This window comes from Erpetoichthys calabaricus, chromosome 9 (assembly GCF_900747795.2).
Source record: "Erpetoichthys calabaricus chromosome 9, fErpCal1.3, whole genome shotgun sequence".
In the NCBI taxonomy this organism is placed as follows: domain Eukaryota; kingdom Metazoa; phylum Chordata; class Cladistia; order Polypteriformes; family Polypteridae; genus Erpetoichthys; species Erpetoichthys calabaricus.
Genome location: NC_041402.2, coordinates 99,740,770 through 99,768,011, shown reverse-complemented (window position 1 = coordinate 99,768,011; position 27,242 = coordinate 99,740,770). Strand labels below are relative to the sequence as shown.

Sequence of the window (27,242 nt, the reverse complement as noted above, 5' to 3'; positions counted from 1 at the left end):
TTTTAATCATTTTTGAAACAGCGTTTTGCTGAAATTTACATGGTTATTATTGTTTTCTGGAATACTGAATCCTTTTCTTGCATTAGTATTTTGTTTGTTTTGTTTCAGTGTAGCTGAAATTTATTTGTATATTCCTTGAAATCATTTTGTTTGTTATGGGCATTGCCATTTTGTGGTGCGCTGGCCATCAAGTTGCTATGGAAGTCGGACTGGAAGTGCAGGTGCATAATATCACCATGGACATAAAGATCAACATCTACACTTCCTGGTCATCCAAGATTGTGAATAAATCCTTTAAAGCTTGCAAGCTGGCTGTGAATTTTACTAACAGTTTTTTTCTTTTTTGATGACTAATTATTGTGACTTTTTGGTTAGCAAACTTGATTAGGATTTGAATAATGCTTCATCTTTTTGCTTAAAATGTCATTTTCTATTTTCTTAAATTGAACAGCAGGACTATCAAAGAAGTATATAATTTGACTGCAGCAAGAATCTTAACTAAAAAAATGAAAATATGACCTTATTTTACTAGTTTTACCATTTTTACATTGATTGCCGTTCCGATTGATTTAACAATACAGAACAATATTTCACTTCCTTCATTTTTTCCATTTCCTTACATTCCCAATTATGATGCTAAATCATCTAATGCTGGATTGCTTGTTATTCTGCAAGCCAAGCATTTTGTTCTTATACACCATAAATCTACAATGCCTTACCAAGTGAGACACACCAGACTAATGTCATGGAACATTAAAAAAAAAAAAAAAAACTTACCAAAAATGAATGTTTTTAATTTGGCTATTTTATAATTTCTTTTTATCTGCACCAGTTCCATGTACTGCAATTTTACATACATAAGAGACTGTCATTATCATATACGTTAAAGACTGTGACTTGTTGATAATGTCTATTTTTCTCTTTTTGTTTTTTTTGTAATGGTATCTTTCACCAGTACTGTTTATTTTCTCTAGCATCTTGTAAACTGGAGCTTTTGTTTTCCAGTTCTCCTTGGACATCTTATCATAGCATCGTACTAAATTATTTACCACTATAATGGACTTTACAGACTTAAATACTATATAGCACTTTATTTGTGCTTTATAAAGAAAACTTGTTGAAATGTTATATGCTTATAATCTACAACTCATGCAATCAATGTAAAAAGGGAAGTAAAAAAAACTTGTTTTACTAAGTACAATTCTGCTGATAGCAGGAAAATAACAACTTTTCCTGAATAAGTAAATAGATGAAATGTATGTAATTATTAATAGTAAGATTGTTACATTATATCATTCCTTATGATATAATTTCAAGACAAGTATTAAGTAATCAAGTATGTCATTGTAATAGATGTGTTTTATTTTGATTGCAGGGCTCATATTGGACCATTGATAGCTCCCCAAAGGAAGACTCTCCTCTCACTCTTGGAGTAAAACGAGCAAATCCCTTTGAGCAAGAGGTCTGTGTAAATGTTTTAGATTTATATCCTTATTAAATGACATTTCCAGTTTGTTCATTTCTTGTGTGTATTTATTAATGAAGAAAGTTTAATTTTGTTAACTTACTTGCATTAAGAAGCATTACTATTAGACTTAAAGAACACTTTTAATGAAATGAGTTAATTCCCTCATAATTTGCTGATTTCTATTCAGTCTGTATTCCCACAAAGAGCAGAGTCAACATGTAGTAACGTTTTCTATAAGATGGGTTTATATTTTAATTGGAAAACACCACTGACAGATGTGCAAATTATGATAGGTCATTATATGAGCACTTTCTAATCAGTTTTACCAGTAAATATAAATAAGTAAGATAAATAGTAAAGAACCATTTGATGTGCTGATTAGATCATTTTTAAAAGGTACATTTCTGTCAGATCAACACAGGTAGCAATCCACAAATTTGCTGTTGAGTGATATTGATTTAAAGATCTTAATTAAAGGCTTAATTAAATAAAGAATGAAATAAGTCCTTGGAACTAAATGATAGCTGGTGTTCAATCATTGATTTTCAGTATCCACTGTGCTCAGTGTTGTTGTGGGACATAAAACAATCCTAGCAGTACAAGACAGAAACCAGCCTTAGATAGACTGCTATTTAATTTAGGGCTTATTCACTCAAAAATTCAGAAGTGGACAAATAAGCATAACATGCAAGTCTTTTATGTTGGGATTCAATAAATGATTTTGTATCACATTATTTTTATGTCATGCTGCTAAGCACATGACATAAAAATGTTTGTCATGTTACAACATTGCAAACTTTTTTGAAAGACATAACTGAGCTTTTGGGTGTAGAAACTATGTTTAAAAGTAAAGAAAACTCAGTGATCAATAAATAATTCTTGAAAGCACAAAATCCCTTTGAAATTTTCAGATCTTGACTGAGCTCTTGCTTATGGCTTCATGTTTTATGTTGCCTTTAGAAGTAGCTTGCAGATATTACTTTAATATTTTGATCCTCATTTCAGTCTGACTACTTGGTTTGCTCTTTACATTTCTGATGCTCAGATCTCGTCAATTTTGATCATTCATCACTAGACCACACAGGCACAATATTTTGGATACAGAAGAAAAAGTGGAGTACCCAAAGGAAAATCCACAAAAACATGGGGAGAATGTGCCAATCCTATTTCAAGCAGTAACTAGGGGCCTCATGTATAAACGGTGCGTACGCACAGAAATGTTGCGTACGAACGTTTCCACGCTCAAATCGCGATGTATAAAACCTAAACTTGGCGTAAAGCCATGCACATTTCCACGGTACCTCATACCCTGGCATACGCAATTTCTCCGCTCGGTTTTGCAGAATGGCGGCACCCAACGTCAAAGCAGTGCTACTGTTCCTGTGTGGTCACCCTTTCTTTCTTAGATCCACATTTCTGACGCGGCTTTATAAATACACTGAAACTAACTGCATATTGTTTATTAGTGTAATGCCTCTGATTGTAATTAACCTGCAGCAATATAATGGTCCAGGGAATAGCCATAGTATTCCAAATACCATAACTGCTTTAGCGTTGTTACTCTCACTGCATCTTCTTCTTCTTTCAGCTGCTCCCATTAAGGGTTGCCACAGCAGATCATCTTTTTCCATATTACTCTCACTGCACCACTCGGAGTATTTATATCACTATATCTGAGTCGGGAATCACAGCAGCAGCTGATTGGAAAGAGAATTATCGGTATACAGCATGAAGCAGACGCTGCCTCAGCCATGGCAAAATGCTTCAGAGACTTCCCTGTATGGACTTCGCGGTTTAGAATAAGTTTCATCCCAAGAACTATAAACGTACTCAATCAGTCCATCAAGTGCTCCTTGTAGAACTGTTTGGTACAATTACCTCACTCTAAACTTGCACTACAGTTATAATATTGCACAACCTGCGCCACTTTATAAAGCGCGTATGTTACATATGATGACGATATCATTTTTAAGATGAAATGCAGCAAAATATGTTGATTATATTATACAGATAAAACTTTAACTTCATTTAAATAATCTGTATTGTTAATAATTAAACATGTGAGGACACGGTGCCGCAGCGCTAGCTAGTTCAGGGATTGTTCCTGCATTGCGCTGTATTCTTGCTGGTGCTGACGCAACACTCGAAGGATAGACGGATAGAATAATTAAATATCTACTACAAAGATATTTCAATGTTCCTTAAAAGTTTTGAAGAATCTGCGTTCTAAGCTTACAAATGGCTTCACATCTATTACATAGCTGATTGTGTGGAGATTGGGTATTTGGAGAAAGAAAAGTAAGGACAGGAATTGGAGGTTAGTACGTTTGAAAGAGACAGTACTTCTGTAATAAATTATTTAATCGAAGGTCGCGCATGGCGCAGCAAGCCTCTTGCGTGAGACATGAACAAGCACTGCGCCACCGTGTTCCCATGTTTAATAACATGCTTTCATTCCTATCATCATGAAAAAGATATCACGTATACATCTCAGTATTTTAATTATTCAGAGAGCTGTAATATCACGAATGTAATGGATTATGTGTCCTGTCGGAGAAAGAGAAAGCCCGTTTAAGAAGCAGGTAGTGATTCACACACATAGAGCACATAGAAGATCAAATACAGAACAAAGCATTTAACGTGCTACTTTAGTTACAATGGGATTTGAGAAACTAGTAAATTAAATGATTTTAAGATGAAGTTTATGATGTTCTACTTTAATGGCAAAATAAACTACTTGATTAAAGTGGAAATTTCGAGAATAAAGTTGACATTTCATGCTTTTTTCCCACTGTGTGCCTACTTTTTTTGTCTGTACCCTAATAAGCTTCCATATGACACTCAGATGGTGGGCTACGACTCGCCTTTTCATGGCGACTTTGATATGTGACTTCTTTTTTATTTCTGGCACTGTGCAACTTTGTGAACTTGAGCTTTCGAGTTTCTCCGACACTCTGTCATTTGATCAACTTCCTTTTGTTGATTATACCACAGTTTAAACCAACAAATAGTATGTTTTTCCTTTGCCTCCACTTGGTATTCGCTGAAATTTTTATATTTCCCCCCATGCTTTTCCTATTGTCTTTTCACAGAAGGCTATTTATATTGATTTGCATATTCAAAGAGGCGTAATTCTGGGAGGAGTTGGGGCAGGACAGAAGGCGCGTGCATGTGCGTTACTATTCACGCTGATCAGGATTTATGTAGCGGAAGAACGTGGAAGTTTGCGTTTGTACAGATTCCTGCATCTGGATTTTTCTGTGTGTACGCACATTCCTGCTTTTGTGCTTACGCCATGTTATAGTGTGAGTTCTACGCACGCCGTTATACATGAGGCCCTAGGTCTTGGATTAACATGCTGTCTCCTATAGTTGATAGCCAAAAGTGTTACTACCCAACTGATATTTATCTCATTTAAAAACCATTACAAAATGTGTATAGAAATTGGATGAATTTTGAAAAGAGTGTGCCGTTTTTCATCTAAGCTTTTGAGAAAACTGACAAACTCAGTTACAACTAGACACTTACCGTTCTCCTTCACAACCGCAATTTGATATAATCAGTTTTCTGTTGTTCTTTACTCGTTATCAAAGTTGTCGTTCCAAGACTGTCATTCAGCTTTACCCAATCAGTTTTATGGCTAGCCTTTAACAACACAAAAAAAGGGACTCAATGTTTGGAGGCAGGCAATTCCAGATTATTTAAGAATGGTTTAAAAATGTCTTCAATAGGAATTTAAAAGGTGAGAGTTTTTTTTTTTGCACGTCTTTCTGAAAGAGAAATTAGGGTCTTTTGAGGAATTTTGAATTCTTTTTTTTTGATTTACGATGTCACAGGCAGAGTGTAAACTTGATTGGTTAATGGCATAGCCAAAATCCTAACAATATCAATCTTACAATTTGCATCGGAATCTCATGAAAACAGAGTTTAATGACAGCTTTCCGAGACAGCAAAAAGGCAGTAGTTTATATATATATTTATTGCTGCTGCTTTCTATATGCAGTTTGCGTTCCATAGTGTTGCTATGGTGATTGGAGTATTTGTGTGCAAAACCAATAAAACAAACAAACAAATCAGTCAATAAATAAAATAATTTCTTTTGGATATACAAATATTGCTTCTCCCAATGTATTTTCACTAAAAAGAAAAGCTTGCACTTTGTGGTGATAAAATTATTCTTCATCTTTTAGGATACTCAGACTCATAACCTGGTATTAATTGTTCATGCGTGAATGCTATGTGTGAATGCTATTGACCTGAGGAATTTCCAGGTCACCCTGTTGCATTTAAATGAACAAATTCCATTAAATTTCTTCAATTGTTAACCTGAAAATGTCCTAGATCACAGTTTTCAAATGATTTTGTATGTCACATTAAATAATCCTGTTATTAAATATTCCATTGTTTTTCAAACAGTTTCAGAATATACCCATCAATAACTATGCTAACTACAAGTGTCAAGTTTCATTTTTTAATGCGCAAAAATTTCAGATTTTGTCAAAGATGTTGTTTACGATTTGAAGTTTCTTTTGTACTTAGAACTGGAGTAGGTCTCGACCGTTATAGGAGATGGACGTCTGAAGCAGAGCTCCGCTTGCAGCGGCTTTAATTTCCCACGTATTTCACATTGTTTAGAGGTATCCTGTATTTAACCCGACCAAGGAACTTCCACTACAATATACAAGCATGAGTAACAAGAAGAAAAGTCAGAAAGAACTGGAAAAGAAACTTAAAGCAGCTTCAAAGTCTGGACAGACATCAGGCCCGAGTGTAAGGTATGGCCTCTCGGAAACTGACTTGGAAAAGGCAGACGAAGGCACAGATCTCCTGGGACCCCGCTCCATTGTTTCGTCTCCAGTCGAGAGTGAAAACGGGAGCGAAGGTGCAAGTGATACAGGTGATACATGTCGCGCTGGATCGCCGATTTCTGAGGTTCATTCGAGACTAGAAAAGGCCCTGCGGGATGTGCTTTCATCTACTCATCGCGAGCACGAAGCATGAAAGAGCATGAAATCCGAAGCGAACTGTCCGAACTGAAAGAGATGATTGCTACACTGGCTACGACCATAAATGAGTTTAAGAAGGAAAACAAGAATGATCTTATGAAGTCTAACATTGAGCTTAAGAATAATAACAAAGACCGGGAAACGCGTCTATTTAAACGTTTTGACGTGAACTTTAAAGGCATGTTTGAGAAATTAGAAGAACACATTGAAGAAAATAGATTCAAACTGAGAATGCTTACCGACCAGATTAAAGACGTTACAGATCAGCTGGATGACGTTAAGCAGGCATTCACGGCTCGAGTTGAAACAGCGGAACAATTGGCGTCTAACGCCGATGAAAATGCCACAGCTGCGAATTCCGAATGCAAAAAACTCGGAGACAGACTTGCGGCCCTGGAAGATGGGCACAGAAGAAATAATATAAGAATTGAGGGTATACCTGAGAAACGAGAAAGCTCAAGCCCAATGAAATTTGCCGTAGAATTACTGTCTAAAATAATTGGAGATGATTTTAAACTCGACAGTGAGATAGCAGCTGCTTATCGCACATACAGTTCTAGTACCTCTAAACCCAGGTCTTTTATTGTCCGCTTTGAGCGACTACGATGTAAGCTTGATGTGATGGCACTTCTCAGACACAAGCAAGAAATTATATTTGAAAATAATCTTATTCGTATTTTCCCCGACTTCTCACCATCAACAGCTGCAAAACGTGCAGCCTACTCTGACATTAAAAAGTTGCTACTGGAAGCCGATATCAAATACAGCCTCTTGTATCCCGCCAAACTGAAAGTGGAAGTTCAAGATTAATATTATATTTTTCAAACAAAGCAGAAGCCAAAAAGGAATTAAAGAAGCTGTTTCCGACACTCTTGAAAGTTAATAAGGAGCTGTATTCTATCAAGGCATGGGAAGGACCTGTCATCTGCTCTCTAAATCCATGTTTATGTCTTAATCAGAGTTATAGACGTGAATGTGGAAGTGTGGAAGTAATTAAAGTAGGATTTTTTTTTATTACCTTGAAGTAGACTATTTAACATCATACACTTGGTTTATTGCTATTTATACTATTACATTATAACTTTTTTTTTATTACCTTAAACTAGACTGTTTAACATCATACACTTGGTTTATTGCTATTTATACTATTTATACTATTACATTATACTATTACAGTAGGAATCACCATGTTTATCCTAGACTACTTTTTAAAATCATTCCCAGGGTTCATTATTTTTTTATCTTAATATTTTAATTTTTAAAATTGCTGAAGATTATTTTAAGCTTAGATTGTTAATGATTATATTTTCGGCAGATAGTATTAAGAATTCAGCTGCAATAGATATCTCTTTGTTTTAATTCTCTAAGGCCGCTGCGGGGTGGTGTTTGTTTTGTTTTGGACGTGCTCTGTCTCTTCGTATGTCAGAGGACCAGGACATCGTGAAGTGGGATCAAGCCTCATGTGGGGAGGCAAAATGGGGGGGTGGGGGGATAAAGGGGGGAGAGAAGGAGTGCAGGCTATATCTAATCTATTCTTCTAATCCCTATAACTATAAATATCAATGCAACAATAGGCTAAAATGCAATAACTCATGGGGAAATTTTAAACTAAGATTGAAACTGCCTCATTACCAGTTAAGACTATAAAATGACATTAAAAACTCAGAATCAATGTCTCCATGATGGGACAGTTAACTTTGTGAGCTGGAATGTTAAAGGCTTGAATCACAAATTAAAGAGAAAGAAAGTATGCTCTCACCTAACAGGCTTAAACGCTAAAATTGTATTTTTACAGGAGACCCACTTACTAAGTCAGGATCAGTTCAGACTACAAAAAGACTGGACTGGCCAAATGTTCCATTCTAGCTTTATAAAGAAAACTAGAGGGGTGGGAATTCTCATACACAGAACAGTTCCATTTGTAGCATCAGAAGTAGTAACGGACCCCGAAGGGAGATATGTGATGGTCATGGGCAACTTATATAACAGTAAAATGATTTTGATAAATGTTTATGCACCCAATGCTGATGATAAGGAATTCATGCAAAATCTATTTGCATCCATTCCCAATGTTAACACTCATAAAATTATAATGGCTGGGGACTTTAATTGTGTTTTAAATCCACTCTTAGATAGGACTCCTGTGTCAGGGGGGACGATATCTAATACTGCAAAGACAATTACACAGTTTTTAAATGATCACAACTTATCAGACCCCTGGAGGTTTCTTAACCCAAACTCAAGAACATATTCATTCTACTCACCAGTGCATTATAGATACTCAAGAATTGATTATTTTTTTATAGATAATAATTTCTTGTCTACAATTAAATCATGCAAATATGACGCAATTGTTATCTCCGACCATGCACCTCTAGTCTTGGAGCTAAAATCAATAAGCCCCTCACACTCACCTCGCAGATGGCGCCTTAACCCTCTTCTACTGGCAGAAGAGAACTGCACAGCATTTATATCCAAACAAATCAGCTTCTTCCTAAAGACAAACACGCCCACAGAAGTCTCCGCAGGAACACTCTGGGAAACTCTAAAGGCCTTCTTAAGAGGAAAGATTATTTCATTTGTTTCCCACAGAAATAAATTAGAAACCAAGAAAATATCAGAGCTAAGAAGCAAAATTACTAGAATAGATGAAGAACAAGCCAGGCGTCCAAGCAAAGCTCTTCACAGGAAAAGGCAGGCCCTGCATAAAGAACTTAAAATCTTAACAACTAAAGAAACTGAACAACTTATTTATAAGTCTAGACATCATTACTATGAACACGGAGAAAAAGCTAATAAGCTTTTAGCTCAACAAATTCACAAACAAGAAGTTCGCAATGCAATACCAGTAATTACCAACATGAATGGAGAAGAAATTATAGACTATAAAAATATAATGCACACATTTAGAGATTATTATAAATCCTTATATACTACTGAGCTCAAAGAAGACAACACACAATCTAATGCATTTCTGGATACATTACAGACACCACAAATAGATGCTTTAAGTGCTGAGGAACTGGAGAAACCTCTAACGCTAACAGAATTACTAAATGCTATAAAGTCACTACAAAGCGGGAAATCAGCAGGCCCTGATGGTTACCCCGTAGAATTTTATAAGAAATTCTCTAGTCAGCTAGCTCCCCTCTTATTGGCAACATTTACAGAAGCTAGAGACAACCAAATACTACCTCAAACATTTCGACAAGCATTAATCACCGTCTTTCCTAAACAAAATAAGGACTTGTCACAATGTGCATCATACAGACCAATTTCACTCCTGAATAATGATGTTAAGATACTCTCAAAAATTCTAGCTAGAAGGATGGAGAAAGTGCTGCCCTCGGTAATATCACAGGATCAAACTGGATTTATTAAAGGCCGACATCTATCTTCCAAACTCCGACGCTTGTTTGATGTTATATATTCACCAGCAAAATCAAACACCCCAGAGATATTACTATCATTAGACGCAGAAAAAGCATTTGATATGATTGAATGGAACTACCTTTTCACTGCATTGGAGAAATTTGGGTTTGGCCCAAATATTTGTGCATGGATCGAACTACTGTATACCAATTCAGAAGCTTCAGTTTGTATTAGTAACATTTGCTCAGACTACTTTAAGCTAGAACGTGGCACCAGACAAGGATGTCCCTTGTCACCACTGCTGTTTGCAATTGCCATTGAACCACTGGCGGTTCACTGTCGAAATTCCTATCAGATAAAGGGGATTATCAGAGAAGGACTGGAACAGAAAATTTCTCTATATGCAGATGATATGGTTTTATACATATCAGACCCAGAAAACACTGTCCCTGCAGTTCTAACAGCACTAACAGAATTTCAAAAGATATCTGGTCTTAAAATTAATCTGAATAAAAGTATACTCTTTCCAGTGAATTCACAAGCATATAATATCAGACTGGACACCCTACCTTTTACCATAGCAGATCAGTTTAAACACCTAGGGGTAAATATCACAAGTAAACATAAAGCTCTTTATCAACAAAATTTTACCGTCTGTATGGAAAAAATTAAGCAAGACCTGGACAGATGGTCAACCCTTCATCTCACTCTAGCCGGAAGAATTAACGTTGTTAAGATGAATATCCTTCCTAAACTTCTCTTTTTATTTCAAAACATTCCAATATATATCAATAAATCATTTTTTAAGCAATTAGATTCAACAATAACCTCATTCATTTGAAACTCAAAACACCCACGTATCCGAAGAGCAACCCTACAAAGACCTCAGGCAGAAGGTGGCATGGCTTTACCTAATTTTCAGTTTTATTACTGGGCAGCAAACATACAAGCCATAAAAACCTGGACACAAATAAATGAACATATACAGGCTTGGTCCGCAATAGAAATAAAATCCTGTAGTACTTCTTTATACTCCCTGCTCTGCTCTCCAATAAATGCAAGTTATCGCAAATATACTAATAACCCAATTGTGCTTTACTCACTTAGAATATGGAACCAAATTAGAAATCATTTTAAGATGGAAAATCTTTTATCGGTGGCACCTCTGCAAGAAAACCACCTCTTTCAACCCTCGCAAACATATCCAGTTTTTAATACCTGGAAAAGTTTTGGGATTAAAATGCTCAGAGATCTTTATATAGACAACATATTTGCATCTTTTGAACAATTACGTTCAAAATTCAACCTCCCAGCTACACATTTCTTTCACTATCTTCAAATTAGAAATTTTGTTAAACAGAAATTGCCCGATTTTCCCCACCTCGCACCCTCCACAATGCTGGAAAAAATACTGCTCATTGCCGAGGAATTAAACACCATTTCCGCATTATATAAAATCCTATTAGAGTCCCTACCTTTCAAAGATCCAAGAGGACATTGGGAAGAAGATCTCTTAATCAATATATCAGAAAAGGAGTGGAAGGTAGCAAAGCAGAGAATTCACTCGAGCTCCATATACGCAAAGCATAGAATTATTCAACTAAAAATTATGTATCGAGCTCATCTGTCTCGCTTAAAACTGTCCAAAATGTTTCCAGGGCAAGATCCAACCTGCGAACGCTGCAACCAAGCTCCTGCCTCACTGGGTCACATGTTCTGGGTCTGCACCAAATTAACATCATTTTGGACAAAAATTTTTAAGTGCCTTTCAGACAGCCTTGGTATCACAATCCCTCCTAACCCACTAACAGTTGTGTTCGGTGTTCTTCCAGACGGACTTGAAGTGGAGAAGGACAAGCAAACGGTGATTGCATTCACTACACTTTTGGCACTCAGACTTATTCTGTTAAATTGGAAGAATCCTAACTCTCCTCTGATAAGTCAGTGGGAAACCGATGTTTTATATTATTTGAAATTGGAAAAAATCAAATTCTCAGTTAGAGGATCTGTACAAAATTTTTTCAAAACCTGGCAGGATCTGATCGATATTATTTTAGAATAAGAGAAATAACTATTACCGCATTTAATTCCCTTCTCCATCTCTTATTTACATATATATTTATTTCTCCCTTTCCTTTGCTTATTGTTGTCTTATTAAAAAGCCCTAAGCAATTCTCCTTTAGCTAAGCTCTCCTTCTCAGGGGTGGGGTTTGATTTGTCTTTAATTTGTTTGGTTATAAATTGATCTATTTGTATGGAATGATTACAATAAAAATTAATAAAAAAAAAAAAATAAAAAAAAAGAACTACCTTGCTAATCTCAAACCCAAATCTTTAGCATTTTGACCCCTTCTTCAGTCTGACAAGCTGGTTTTCTTTTTAATTTTGTGCTGCTCACATCACACATCCATCTTAATCGTTCATCTCAGTCTCATTAGACATCATCTTCTTCAAAGATGCTATGTGCCACCAACGGCAGTGAAGTATGGCGTTTCGCATAAATCTCATGGAAACTGATTTTAATGACAATTTTCTAATACAGTAAAAATGCAGTAGCAGACATTTTTAGTGTTGCTACTTTTTAAATGTTTCTTCTTTTTCGGCTTCTGACATATGGTGTTGCACCCCCTCCAAAGCTATGTTAACTATGCAGGTTCTAGGTTCTGTGTTTTAGTGGTGTCATTTGTGACTTGAAGAGCAGGAGCAGATAGGGTTTACAGCAGCAGGGGAAGTAAATTAAAGTACCATTGGCTTTACCTGAAAAAGCTAATATGCCACATCCTGTATTCTACTGCTTGACACATATATTGAGAAAAAAAAAACCAGATAATTGGGAAAAGCATTATTCACAATATTGTGGCATTAAACATTACACTAACAGTACAGTTGCCCTTTTATTTGCGTGTTTTTGTGGTTTCTCTCTATGTAATAAATTGCTTTCCTTGCATTATGTGTTTTCTTTTGACACATTTAGTTTTCTGTTTTTTGTTATTTGACTAATATTGTAAAATATACAAATGAGAGAGAAGAAATTTGGGCATGAGGTCTAGATCTAAAACAGAGCGATCTGCAGTCAAAAAACTTCTGTATGATGAGGATATCAATCTTCTTCAGATGTTTGTTTCCAAATAAATGGGGACTTCCTGGGTGGTGTAGGTTTAAGTGTGGAAAGCAGCGTAAGGGGCAGGATTAGTGAAGTCAGGCACAGAATTGAGGTCATTTATCTTAGGAGAAACATTCTCACATTTCTATGGCTAAGTTTTGTTTTTTTTTGTTTGTTTTTGTTTTATTTGTATTTTTATGATCTCCCATTGCAGCGACCTGTATATTTAATACCATGTTTTGGTTTACTGTAGACATAAGCTCATGTACTTTCCATTGTCAAATTACACGTTTCATCTGTACAACCTGCATTGGCCTTGTTACAGTGCAAACCTGCAGCATTATGTGTCCATAAGATTCTGTGAAGATAACTATTTTTCTGAAGAAATATATAAATAAATGCCTAGTGTTTTAGGTTTAGTATTCAGAATAGCCTACATGTTTAAAAGGGGTTATTGTTTTCTGATTCTCAAATAAGCACTGGAAATTAACTCCTCTTTCCAAATTAAATATTAGAATTAGAACATGAATTTTGTTTAAATAAATTCCAATTACAGCTTGTCCAATGCAACCACAGTACTTATCTTTGTAGTTAATTTATTCTTGCATTTTTTCTCCTAAAGGACCAAAGAATCCAAGATTGACTGCAAGTCAGTTTTCACCAATCATGATGCCTCTTCAGTATGTTACTGTGTAAGAAAAGAACGCATAAATATTTCAACAAGTTCAGTATTTGTCGTATTTGACTTATTTTTCTGTAGACATCTCAAGATTCTTTACCAGAGCAAGAGGGAGCTGTAAGTCAAAGTGACAATGAATGCAGCAATTCTGTTAATGAAGATAAACAATTTGAACCTCCTCCCTGCAAGGTATGTTGTAACAGCTTTGAAAGCACATCGCTTGGTGTTACTTTCATTTTCCCAAAGAAAGTTCAAAATAAGAAAATTATTTCTTTCTGGCTCTCCTTGTTCTGTCTTTATTTTGATGTTCCATCATTCAGAGATACACAGCATTTTTCCCATCCCTGCTGGTATTACAACAAAAGCACAGAATAAACATGAATGATTCAACACAATAATCCCTGGGATTTCCAAGCTAGTTTAGGGCAGTCTTGAGAAAGGACACTGGGCAAATGTTTCAAATAAATTATTTGAAACCTTCTATTTCAAATATAATTTTTCTAATAATGAGCTATAAGACAAAAAGAAAGAAGGAAAGAAAAAAATGATGATAGAATATACTGTATTTATTATAGATATCTATCTATCTATCTATCTATCTATCTATCTATCTATCTATCTATCTATCTATCTATCTATCTATCTATCTATCTATCTATCTATCTATCTATCTATCTATAATAAATACAGTATATTCTATCATCATTTTTTTCTTTCCTTCTTTCTTTTTGTCTTATATCATGACATATTAGCTCATCCTGTAATTCTGAGATGTGGTATTTCAAAACCCAGCTAGAATGTTGTGTCACCACTAAATTTTTAAAATACATTATATGCTCTGTTATAGATATGTTCCTTAATATTTAATTATTTTAGCAATGAATTGTTCAGCTGCAGCTAGAAATTTACAAATGAACAATGACTGTTGTTAAGATTTCAATGACTTTGAAAGGGCGGAGTGGTGGCTCTGAGGCTAAGGATCTGTGCTGGTATCCCAAAGGTTGCTGGTTCGAATCTCCGTCACTGCCAAAAAGGCAACTGCTCTGCTGGGCCCTTGAGCAAGGCCCTTAACCTGTAATTGCTCCAGGGGCACTGTACAATGGCTGACCCTGCACTCTGACCCCAAGGGGTATGCGAAAACTACCAAATTCCTAATACAAGAAATTGTATAAGGTGAAATAAAGAAAACAAAAAACTTCATATAAACTAAAATTCTTACAATCCAAGTTGCTTAGAAAAAGTAATAACTCTATTTCTCAAATTGTCACTTATGAAAGCAAAGATAAAGTAATGGTTACTTCTAATTTGTAAACCAACAAATGTAGAAACAACTCAACTATCCATCCATCCATCCATTTTCCAACCCACTGAATCCGAACACAGGGTCACAGGGGTCTGCTGGAGCCAATCCCAACCAACACAGGAACCAATCCAACCCACTGCAGGACACACACCAGGGCCAATTTAGAATCGCCAATCCACCTAACCTGCATGTCTTTGGACTGTGGGAGGAAACCGGAGCGCCCAGAGGAAACCCATGCAGACACGGGGAGAACATGCAAACTCCACTCAGGGAGGACCTGGGAAGCAAACCCAGGTCCCCAGGTCTCCCAACTGTGAGGCAGCAGCACTACCCACTGCGCCACCGTGCCGCCCAACAACACATCTATATGATGCATAAAGAAAAAAAACCTTGAAGATTGAGGGACATACATAATTTCTGCTAATCTTGTGCACTGCTGTGTAAAGCTGATCATCTTCATTATTCTCTGTATTACTGTAAGATGTGGGCCACGTAAAGTATCTACGGTTGGTGGTGGGTTGTTGGTTCAATTTATCTGCATTACTGGAAATGAACAATAGCGGTATTCAGTGATATTATAAAGGTGATTTCAAGTTGATTAATTCAAAGCTAATATTGATTATTGATTGGTATTATGAACTTAATGGTGATTATGCCAGTATTGTCTTTTTCAAAAACAATGGGCTATGCACTAATAAAAAATGTAGTTCAATGACTTCATTTCAAATTTATTGCTGTGAGTAACCTAATGCCATACTTATTTTACTGGGTAAATATGCCTGCATTACTTAAAAAAAACAAATGTGTTACTACATTACTATGGAAACTTATTCCTGCCACTCCAAAGAAAATATATTAATGACTGTGTTATTTCACAGAAGTATTGCCTTTTTTGAAAATATGTTTGTTACTGCTTTGCTGTTTGTGTAATATAGTGTGTGCGCATGCTGCACTCATCTATATGTAGCTAGTGATGGAAATGTTAAGTATGTGGGCTCAAGTGTAGTCAAGTGAAAAGAACTGAAGAAAAGTTACATTTAATCCTGCATGTGCTGAGTGGTAAATTTAATCAGCCTAGTTTAGGGTCATAGACAGCCAGTGATTATCTCAGCCGCACTGGTTGTAAAGCAAGAAGCAAATGTGGTGGATGGTAAGTCAGTCCTTTGCAAGGCTCAGTTGCTCATCTAATCAGAAAAGAGTGTGCTGCGTGAAATCCAGTAAGAATACACTATAAATAAAATATCAATTAAGTTTTAATCGAGGTGTTTGTCATAGTTGTTTTGAAACAGTTTGATATGGTGGCATAGTGACCAGTTTATATAATGCAGATCTTTGGGGGCTTATGTTTAGGATGAAAAGATGAGGATGAATGTTGTTTTCTTGTGGACTCCGTTTTGCTGGAATCACTGGAATCCTACTATAAGCTAAAAGTAGCCTGCCCCCCCTCACATCTGTGCTGTTAAATATAGGATTGCAGTATATCATACAGGTATAGATATGGGTTTTGCAACATGTTATAGCACCGTTATATATAAAGTTTTATTGTTTTCAATGTTAGACTGTTCGTGTGGGTAAGTAACATTTTACTATACTGCATATTTAGATGGTATTTTTAATATCACTAAAATATTTAAAAATTGAAATAGATCTTAAAATGGCCTATTCTCAACATACATAAAGTAAATTAAAGAGTAAACGGAGAAACGGTTTGGAATTCATTATTTGGCATTGTTTCTGATAAATCCCAATATTAATGCAATATTTTTGGATCAACTATATACTGTACCTAATATGTTTGCAAATATTTTATTAAGGTCCCATGCCTTTCCCTTGGCCCCGTTTATCTCCAAGAAGATTCTATGCCAATATCAGCAGCCACAGACAAGCAAGGAGAACCCTTGTTGAATCATCCACTGTGTACCGAAACAGATGATTCTCAGCATGGAGTTCCTTTGAGATTTTCATTCACAGAGCTGCATCTTCAGGACCTTGAGTCATCTTTCAAAAGTCTATGCAAGACAGTGCTAGAGAAGTCCACAGTTCAAGGTACCTTTTTGCTGATTCTCCATTTATTGTAATTTTGTGAGTTTTAATGAATACTGTTACATGAAATGTATTATAATTAAAAATATGATATTCTTCTAATCCCTTATTAATGATTCTTTATTCATTAATATATTATTCTTTAATAATATTTATTATGTTGGTTTTACATTTCTATGTTTTGATGTTTCTCCTTATGCATGTAAAGAATGAAGATTACAGGAAATGCTGGAGGCTTTTTCAATTATTAAAATTATTAAGTAATCAACTTCTTTGCTTTAGACATAAGCAACATGATAAGACTTTCAGCAAGGCTTTTACCTTTCTCTCTAAATCAGGGTTCTGGTGATTGGACATTAATTAAAGTAATTAAAGCACTTCAGTTTTAAGAAACATAATACAAAATGTATTAACAACACAAGCGTTACAAAAATAGACTCATTGCCTATATGTAAACATTTAAGCAGTTACAAACATAAAACTTACAATTGACTTTTATTTTAGATGTTTCCAAGTACAGTTGTTCAGGTTCAAGATAATATTGCTTCTTCTTCTTTAGAGTTGTCTTCTCTTCTAAGATTTTTCACATAGCATTTCAGAAGCATGGCTATTCTTATTTGCTCTCTCAATTGTTAAGAGTCACAGAGGGAATCTAATATTATTGTGCAAGAAAGAATCTCTTACTGTATGTAAATTTCTAAAGTTTATTCCTTTTGATATTACAGTAAATAAGACACAAAGCAAGCTAAATTCCGTCAGTGCTACTTCTCATACATTTATATTCCATGTAAAATTAAATCATTTTAACACTAGTTCAGTATCCCTCCACTTCCTAATTTTGACAACTATGTGAACATAAAGCCCAATACACAGTAAATTTGGTGTTTTCTAAATTTAAATATAATTAGATGTCTTTTTCCTCACCAAGTTCCTCAACAGATTTTTCATGGTAGGTGTTATTTCATCCAGTACTACCGTGTATAATGATATTAGATGTTTTGGAATAATTGTAAACCCAAAATGATGAGACAAGTTGAATTGAAGCCTGATTGGAGTATACAATCAATGTCCCTTTTCACATGTTGGTGCACATAATGTTTTATGCTTCAGCACACAGCATCTTACAGTAGCACACAAGGAAGCAAGTTAAGAAATCTACCCAACCCACCACTTGCTGATAGTTTACAAAAAACAAATGGCAAAATGTCCTTTTGCCCTGAAATCAATTATTAAAACTTAAGATGTCTGAAAAGTCCATCGTCCCTTTGAAAATTGAAATTACAGTGGTCCCATTAGTTTTTGTCTTTTGTACATTCCTCATGAATGTTGCTCACTTAGAATTAAAAAAGTCAAATGAACCAAAAATGCTCAATATTAAAATGTAGGTTTAGTATTGTGGGTGCTATATACTTGTTTGTACCATATGTGTTTTTTTATATTATTTATAAAGTTATTTTTTGCCACAGTGGATCTACAAAGCATGAAGTGCATATAACTTGTGCTCGGATGCAGCCTTCAAGCTAATGTGAAAATGCAAAACTTGATCAGAAAGAAACTTAAAATGGGCTATAGTTTGGAGTGCCTACCTGTAATATACATGAAAAAACAGATAAAATCACTTGGTGCTCAAGCATATTACACATGTACATCTGAGATTGATTGGGAAACACTCCATTGATATAGGCTTAACTGCATGCAACAATTAAAGAACATTTTCAAACAGTTTGTTAAATATATACGAGGGACTTTTTTAACACTATTTATTAAGAATTTCAAAACCAAATTGCATCACTTATTCTACATAGTTACTTTCGTTTGTGATGCAATTTTCCCAGCGTTGTACCAACTTTTTAATACCCAATTACTAATCCTCCTGCCTTCACCGTTTCCAACAAAAATATAAAAAATTTTTGAACATCCATCACGAATATGTACGTGTGCGTGTGTGTGTGTGTGCGTGTGTGTGTGTGTGTGTGTGTGTGTGTGGCAATTTGTAAAGTTTTTCTGATTCTGATTCTTCCACAACTTGTGTAATAATCTGACTGACATCAAGCTAAATAAACAGAGGTTGCAACCAGAAAAAAACTATATAAAGTATGACAGAAATGAAGACTGCTGTGTGTTAGGGTCAAAATTGAGAATCAAGGAAACTAAGCAAACAAAACAAAGATGTAATACCAATAGGTAGTCAAAGATTCCAACATTAAAGTCTCTTTGGAAGCAAATTTTAGCTTCATGTAAACTGGAAAAAGCTAGAATGTAGGACAGAGAAGAGATGAGATTAGGGATAGGAAATAATATCTAAATACCAGAGAGATTTAAAAAGTACAAATTGTCACAGCCCATTACACAGAAACAATATTCAAAATCAAAAGACAACTACACTACAGAATACTTTTGTTTTGTTTCATAAAATAATCCACTACATGAATGTATTTTACACTGAGCCAATCTTTTTAAATTAACAGAAAGAGATGACTCAATATGACAATTCACATCTGTGTCATATCACAGTATCAACTGATATGGCAATATATGGCCATGAATTATAAGCACAAAATGTCAGTTCCAATGAAAGCAATGGTCCTAAGAAGACTTTGAAGTGACATCACCATTGTAATGGAAAAATAATGTAAAGATGCTCAAAAAAATCTGTACAAATTCAAAAATTACTGACATGGGAACAGAGCATAAGGGAACCCAGATAACAATACTGATATTTTAAGATGCTTGAAAAATCCCCGAGATGGGAATAATGGTGAACAAGTCAAAAAATGCAAAATTTTGGAAATGTCTGTCATAACATCACACATTTAATTGTGCATTCATATCACTCCCCTGGGATAGACATGACATTGTCACAATGACATCAGGTCATTGTGGCCATCTTAGATCTCAAGAAAGTGATGGGAGAAAATCAGAAACCAAGAAACTACATGAAAAAAGAGAAGTTAATGATAAAATAAAAATAGCATAAAAACTATGCACAAATGTGCCTTAACAACAACAATCAAACTTAATGATACCTTAGTTTTTAATATTTTGTGGATTGGTGTTATCTTTGATCTGTGCTCCAGAAAACAAGTCTGTCATGTTGGAGTTTATTTCAGCTTGTTGAGTATTTGCTGAATGTTTTGTAGGGAAAACATTTCTCATTAGATGGTCTTACATTACCCTGTTTTGAGTTGTGCTTCTGGTACATACCTAAAGCTTGAAAAGCAGGGATTGATTGAACATGCCCATGTTGATGCTCAGGAACACATGCTTTTAAAGGAAGGGTACGATTTCTGCTGATTTGCTTATAATTTACTTCTTGGAGCCACTCAAAGTCCTCCTCCTTCAGGCTCATAGGTTCTCCTCTTTGAGGATCAATGTGCCTGTTAGATAGATAGATAGATAGATAGATAGATAGATAGATAGATAGATAGATAGATAGATAGATAGATAGATAGATAGATAGATAGATAGATAGATAGATAGATAGATAGATAGATAGATAGATAGATACACCAGCAGCAGCATACTGATACAAAAAAAACAATATTAAATTAAAGAGTAATAAAAATGCAAGTAAAAATAGACAATAACTTTGAATAATGTTAACGTTTACCCCCCCGGGGTAGAATTGAAGAGTTGCACAGTTTGGGTGAGGAACGATCTCCTCAGTCTGTAAGTGGAGCAGGACAGTGACAGCAGTCTGTCGCTGAAGCTGCTCCTCTGTCTGGAGATGACACTGTTTAGTGGATGCTATCGATTCTCCATAATTGATAGGAGCTTGCTGAGCGCCCGTCGCTCTGCCACAGATGTCAAACTGTCCAGTTCCATGCCTACAATAGAGCCTGCCTTCCTCACAAGTTTGTCCAGGCGTGAGGCGTCCTTCTTTTTTATGCTGCCTCCCCAGCACACCACTGCGTAGAAGAGGGCGCTCGCCACATCTGTCTGATAGAACATCTGCAGCATCTTATTGCAGATGTTGAAGGACGCCAGCCTTCTAAGGAAGATATTCCAAAAGGCCAGTTTGTATTTATGATTAGTAATAGAGGACAAAAACAAAAACTTTCTTCATATTTTGCCAAGAAATTGAACAATGATACAGTCTACAGACAGATCTTGGCTTGGCAAAGCAAAAATAACTTCCTTCACCTTGCAACATAGTTTGGAGGGAGGAAATAAAACTGAGGAAGGTTCTGACTATTTTCTTAGAGTAGTTTCTTCTTTTAGCAAGGAATACCTTGTGTGCTACAGAAAACTTCAGCAGAAAAGGCAATACTCATTTTATTCTACATCATTCTTGTAAAATATTTTTCAAAGAGCAGATAGTTTATTTTTGTTCTGAAACTTTGTGAACATTTTGTATGTTTCTGAAGTCAAAAGTTTAAATTATTCTAGAACTTGTAAATGTTTCTTATTTTTTTCAGGAGATTGCAGTTTCCAGTCTTGTAAAAACCCCTGTACTTTACCTTTACCTCGAACACATCAAACACCACTTCATACTCCAACACTTCCCACATTTCCTACAGACGTCCAGCAATGTTCTTGTAACTCAGTTTTAGATATGAATGCAATACACGCTGAACCAAAAACCCCACAAACCACTTCTGGAATATGTGAGTATTTTGTGTGCTTATATTCTGGTTATTATATAGGTTACAGGTTTACAGAGTCATCATTGTCACATGTACAGAGAATAGTGAAATTCATACTTGCATGTGCTCATCAATATATAAGAGTAACTATCTTACCTCAAAACTTCAATGTATTATTGTTCCCTGCTTTAATTTTGAAAATGCTATTATCTCATTTAAAAAGTGGTCTTAGGAAAGATCCCTTCTCCCAAGTTTTCTCTGAAATTCTAGAAATTCCCCCATTAATTACTAATATTTGATCAGGTACAGTGGTATACTTAGTGGATGTATGCTCTCCTTCTGGTCTGGGGTTAGGTTGATCATCCAGTTAATCCAAAGTCAAGAGTTTCCTTTAAATTTAGAGTAAGGGTCCTCACTTCAGTACTCTCCTTAATCCTTATTATTTTGATGAATAACCTGCATATCATCCATCTCTTTAGTATAAGTACTAGCCTTATTATTTAATAAGATTATTGGAAAAGTTGTGATTCATTTGTAACAGAGTCCATAACTTAGTTTCAGGAAAGTTTTTAGGTGTGACTATATTCCCATACCTGTATCAGCTTGTGGATTCAGTTTCTCTGTGCATTTACTTTTTTAATTATCCGTAAATATTTCTTGACTGTTGAAGGTAACATTGTATCTTAACTGACCCTAATATTTTTTGTACACATGTAATTTTGTCTTAAATGATGGAACCAGTATGAGAAAACATTCTGTGTTTTTCTATGACAAGCACAATATATTGGTTTCTGTTTGTTTTTTATTACAGCAGCCCCACCTGACTGGTTTTCTAATATTGACAGCCTTAAAGAAAGTTTTCAGGCAGTGAATAATCTTGACTGGTCCTCTATCAATCTTTCTCAATTTCCAGGTACAGTATGTGCTTAAACAAATGTGTTGATCCTGTTTTGTAATTGATATTAACTTCAAAACACTTAATAGTTGGTTACATATAAATCTATTTTTATTTTGAACCTAAATCCTATGTCTAAATGATCGTGCATATTAACATTGTTTTGATATCAGTACTAAGTTTCAAGATGTGATACATTTTGTCTCTGTTCTTAGTTTAAGTGATCATCTTTTCCATGGAGAGAAACAACACTTTTGTCATGTGACCAGACCAAAATCCATATTGAATGGATGAACTAAGGAGATGGTGTTGAGATCTTTTCACAGTTTAATCAAGGTCTATTCTTCAACACAAAAAATTATAATTTCTTTAATGGCATTTGCTGTTCTGAAATTCACCTAATCTAGACACAAATATTTGCTTTTTTGTACATTGAAGACACAATCCAAATTAAACATGTCACACACCAATAGCCATATCTTCCTCAAGGCCAAAAAGCTTTCCTTATTTGATAGTTATTGTGATTTACTCCAAGAAGGAGAACCAAAAGCAAGACCCTTCTAAAAACTGACTTTAATTAAAGTTTTCAGTGTTTTATTAAAGAAAATAATATAATTCAGTCAATCACTACAATATTTAAATTATCCATCCATCCATCCATCCATTGTCTCCCGCTTATCCGAGGTCGGGTCGCGGGGGGCAGCAGCTTGAGCAGAGATGCCCAGACTTCCCTCTCCCCGGCCACTTCTTCCAGCTCTTCCGGGAGAATCCCAAGGCGTTCCCAGGCCAGTCGAGAGACATAGTCCCTCCAACGTGTCCTGGGTCTTCCCCAGGGCCTCCTCCCGGTTAGACGTGCCCGGAACACCTCACCAGGGAGGCGTCCAGGATGCATCCTGATCAGATGCCCGAGCCACCTCATCTGACTCCTCTTGATGCGGAGGAGCAGCGGCTCTACTCTGAGCCCCTCCCGGATGACTGAGCTTCTCACCCTATCTTTAACGGAAAGCCCAGACACCATGCGGAGGAAACTCATTTCAGCCTCTTGTATTCGCGATCTCGTTCTTTCAGTCACTACCCATAGCTCATGACCATAGGTGAGGGTAGGAACATAGATCGACTGGTAAATTGAGAGCTTCGCCTTGCGGCTCAGCTCCTTTTTCACCACGACAGACTGATGCAGCGCCCGCATTACTGCGGATGCCGCACCGATCCGCCTGTCAATCTCACGCTCCATTCTTCCCTCACTCGTGAACAAGACCCCGAGATACTTGAACTCCTCCACTTGGGGCAGGATCTCGCTACCAACCCTAAGAGGGCGCTCCACCCTTTTCCGGCTGAGGACCATGGTCTCGGATTTGGAGGTGCTGATTCTCATCCCAGCCGCTTCACACTCGGCTGCGAACCGATCCAGAGAGAGCTGAAGATCACGGCCTGATGAAGCAAACAGGACAACATCATCTGCAAAAAGCAGTGACCCAATCCTGAGCCCACCAAACCAGACCCCCTCAACGCCCTGGCTGCGCCTAAAAATTCTGTCCATAAAAGTTATGAACAGAATCGGTGACAAAAGGCAGCCCTGGCAGAGTCCAACTCTCACTGGAAACGGGTTCGACTTACTACCGGCAATGCGGACCAGGCTCTGGCAACGATCGTACAGGGACCGAACAGCCCTTATCAAGGGGGCCGGTACCCCATACTCTCGGAGTACCCCCCACAGAATTCCCCGAGGGACACGGTCGAATGCCTTTTCCAAGTCCACAAAACACATGTAGACTGGTTGGGCAAACTCCCATGCACCCTCCAGGACCCTGCTAAGGGTATAGAGCTGGTCCACTGTTCCGCGGCCAGGACGAAAACCACACTGTTCCTCCTGAATCCGAGGCTCGACTGTCCGACGGACCCTCCTCTCCAGGACCCCTGAATAGACTTTTCCAGGGAGGCTGAGGAGTGTGATCCCTCTGTAGTTGGAACACACCCTCCGATCCCCTTTCTTAAAGAAGGGGACCACCACCCCGGTCTGCCAATCCAGAGGCACTGTCCCTGATGTCCATGCAATGTTGCAGAGGCGTGTCAACCAAGACAGTCCTACAGCATCCAGAGCCTTGAGGAACTCCGGGCATATCTCATCCACCCCCAGGGCCCTGCCACCAAGGAGTTTTTTGACCACCTCGGTGACTTCAGTCCCAAAGATAGGGGAGCCCACCTCTGAGTCCCCAGGCTCTGCTTCCTCATTGGAAGGCATGTTAATGGGATTGAGTAGGTCTTCAAAGTACTCCCCCCACTGACCCACAACGTCCCGAGTCGAGGTCAGCAGCGCACCATCCCCACCATATACAGTGTTGACACTGCACTGCTTCCCCTTCCTGAGACGCCGGATGGTGGACCAGAATCTCCTCGAAGCCGTCCGAAAGTCGTTCTCCATGGCCTCCCCGAACTCCTCCCACGCGCGAGTTTTTGCCTCAGCAACCACCAAAGCCGCATTCCGATTGGCCTGCCAGTACCTATCAGCTGCCTCCAGGGTCCCACAGGACAAAAGGGACTGGTAGGACTCCTTCTTCAGCTTGACAGCATCCTTCACCATCGGTGTCCACCAACAGGTTCGGGGATTGCCGCCACGACAGGCACCGACCACCTTACGGCCACAGCTCCGGTCAGCTGCCTCAAGAATAGAGGCACGGAACATGGCCCATTCGGACTCAATGTCTGCCGGAGGTGGGAGTTGAAGCTACTTCTGACAGGGGGCTCTGCCAGACGTTCCCAGCAGACCCTCACAACACGTTTGGGCCTACCACGCCTGACCGGCATCCACCCCACCATCGAAGCCAACTCACCACCAGGTGGTGATCAGTTGACAGCTCCGCCCCTCTCTTCACCCGAGTGTCCAAGACATGTGGCCGCAAGTCCAACGACACGACCACAAAGTCGATCATCGAACTGAGGCCTAGGGTGTCCTGGTGCCAAGTGCACATATGAACACCCCTATGCTTGAACATGATGTTCGTTATGGACAATCCATGACGAGCACAGAAGTCCAATAACAAAACACCGCTCGGGTTCAGATCGGGGGGGCCATTCCTCCCAATCACGCCCTTCGAGGTCTCACTGTCATTGCCCACATTGAAGTCTCCCAGCAGAACAAGGGAATCCCCAGAAGGTATGCCCTCTAGCACCCCCTCCAGGGACTCCAAAAAGGGTGGGTACTCCGAACTGCTGTTCGGTGCATACGCACAAACAACAGTTAGGACCCGTCCCCCCACCCGAAGGCAGAGGGAGACTACCCTCTCGTCCACCGGGGTAAACCCCAATGTACAGGCTCCAAGTCGGGGGGCAATAAGTATACCCACACCCGCTCGGCGCCGCTCACCGGGGGCAACTCCAGAGTGGTACAGAGTCCAGCCCCTCTCAAGGAGATTGGTTCCAGAGTCCAAGCTGTGCGTCGAGGTGAGTCTGACTATATCTAGCCGGAACCTCTCAACTTCGCGCACTAGCTCAAGCTCCTTCCCATTCAGAGAGGTGACATTCCACGTCCCAAGAGCCAGCTTCTGTAGCCGAGGATCGGACCGCCAAGGTCCCCGCCTTCGGCCACCACCCAACTCACACTGCACCCGACCTCCTTGGCCCCTCCCATAGGTGGTGAGCCCTTGGGAAGGGGGACCCACGTTGCCTCTTCGGGCTGTGCCCGGCCAAGCCCCATGGGTGCAGGCCCGGCCACCAGGCGCTCGCCATCGAGCCCCACCTCCAGGCCTGGCTCCAGAGTGGGGCCCCGGTGACCCGCGTCCGGGCAAGGGAAAACGCCGTCCAAAATTGTTTTCCATCATAGGAGGTTTGTTTAACCGCTCTTTGTCTCATCCCTCACCTAGGACCAGTTTGCCTTGGGTGGCCCTGCCAGGGGCATAAAGCCCCGGACAACAGAGCTCCTAGGATCATTGGGACACGCAAACCCCTCCACCACGATAAGGTGCCGGTTAAAGAAGGGGTTAAATTATCCAGTTATGCAAATGTAATAATTAAGTTAAGACTGGATACAATAAACTACTTGACTCTGTTTGGAATTTGTTGCATGATCTCTTTTGTTGCGCTGAAGTACGCTGATATAATTATGGTGGTGAAACTTTAGTGTTGCTTAGTTTATCTTTCAAATAGGTCTTAGCATTAAGATTGTATTCTGGGTTTTGACTTTCATTTTGCCTACATTTTGGATTATTATTTTGCCTATTGACTCTAGTGGCCTTGCTATTTTTTATTTCTCAGTTTTGACCTTTTGCTTTACCTGACCACATCTTTGTACTCGGGCGGCACGGTGGCGCAGTGGGTAGCGCTGCTGCCTCGCAGTTGGGAGATCTGGGGACCCGGGTTCACTTCCCGGGTCCTCCCTGCGTGGAGTTTGCATGTTCTCCCCATGTCTGCGTGGGTTTCCTCCGGGCACTCCGGTTTCCTCCCACAGTCCAAAGACATGCAGGTTAGGTGGATTGGCAATTCTAAATTGACCCTAGTGTGTGGTGGGTGTGTTTGTGTGTGTCCTGCGGTGGGTTGGCACCCTGCCCGGGATTGGTTCCCTGCCTTGTGCCCTGTGTTGGCTGGGATTGGCTCCAGCAGACCCCCGTGACCCTGTGTTCGGATTCAGCGGGTTGGAAAATGGATGGATGGATGGATCTTTGTACTCGGTCTTTCAATACTGAAAATATTACTTAAAGATATATTGTGTCTCATAAAAACTAATAGGAATAAGACAATATTAAAAGTGATACAAACATTAACGTAACAGATGAAATGAAACAAAGCCAAAA

General features: G+C 38.2%; 1 protein-coding gene across 5 annotated transcripts in view; it reads left to right on the top strand.

The window, feature by feature from the left end:
• foxj2 (forkhead box J2) overlaps positions 1 to 27,242 on the top strand; it is a 120,496-nt gene that overhangs the window by 65,066 nt on the left and 28,188 nt on the right. For all 5 annotated transcript variants that reach the window (XM_051931726.1, XM_051931725.1, XM_051931724.1 and 2 more), the window contains exons 4-8: positions 1,376 to 1,462; positions 13,710 to 13,817; positions 16,746 to 16,977; positions 21,393 to 21,581; positions 22,372 to 22,473. In XM_051931726.1, the coding sequence (XP_051787686.1) occupies positions 1,376 to 1,462; positions 13,710 to 13,817; positions 16,746 to 16,977; positions 21,393 to 21,581; positions 22,372 to 22,473 (718 nt within the window). The remainder of the gene's footprint in view (positions 1 to 1,375; positions 1,463 to 13,709; positions 13,818 to 16,745; positions 16,978 to 21,392; positions 21,582 to 22,371; positions 22,474 to 27,242) is intronic.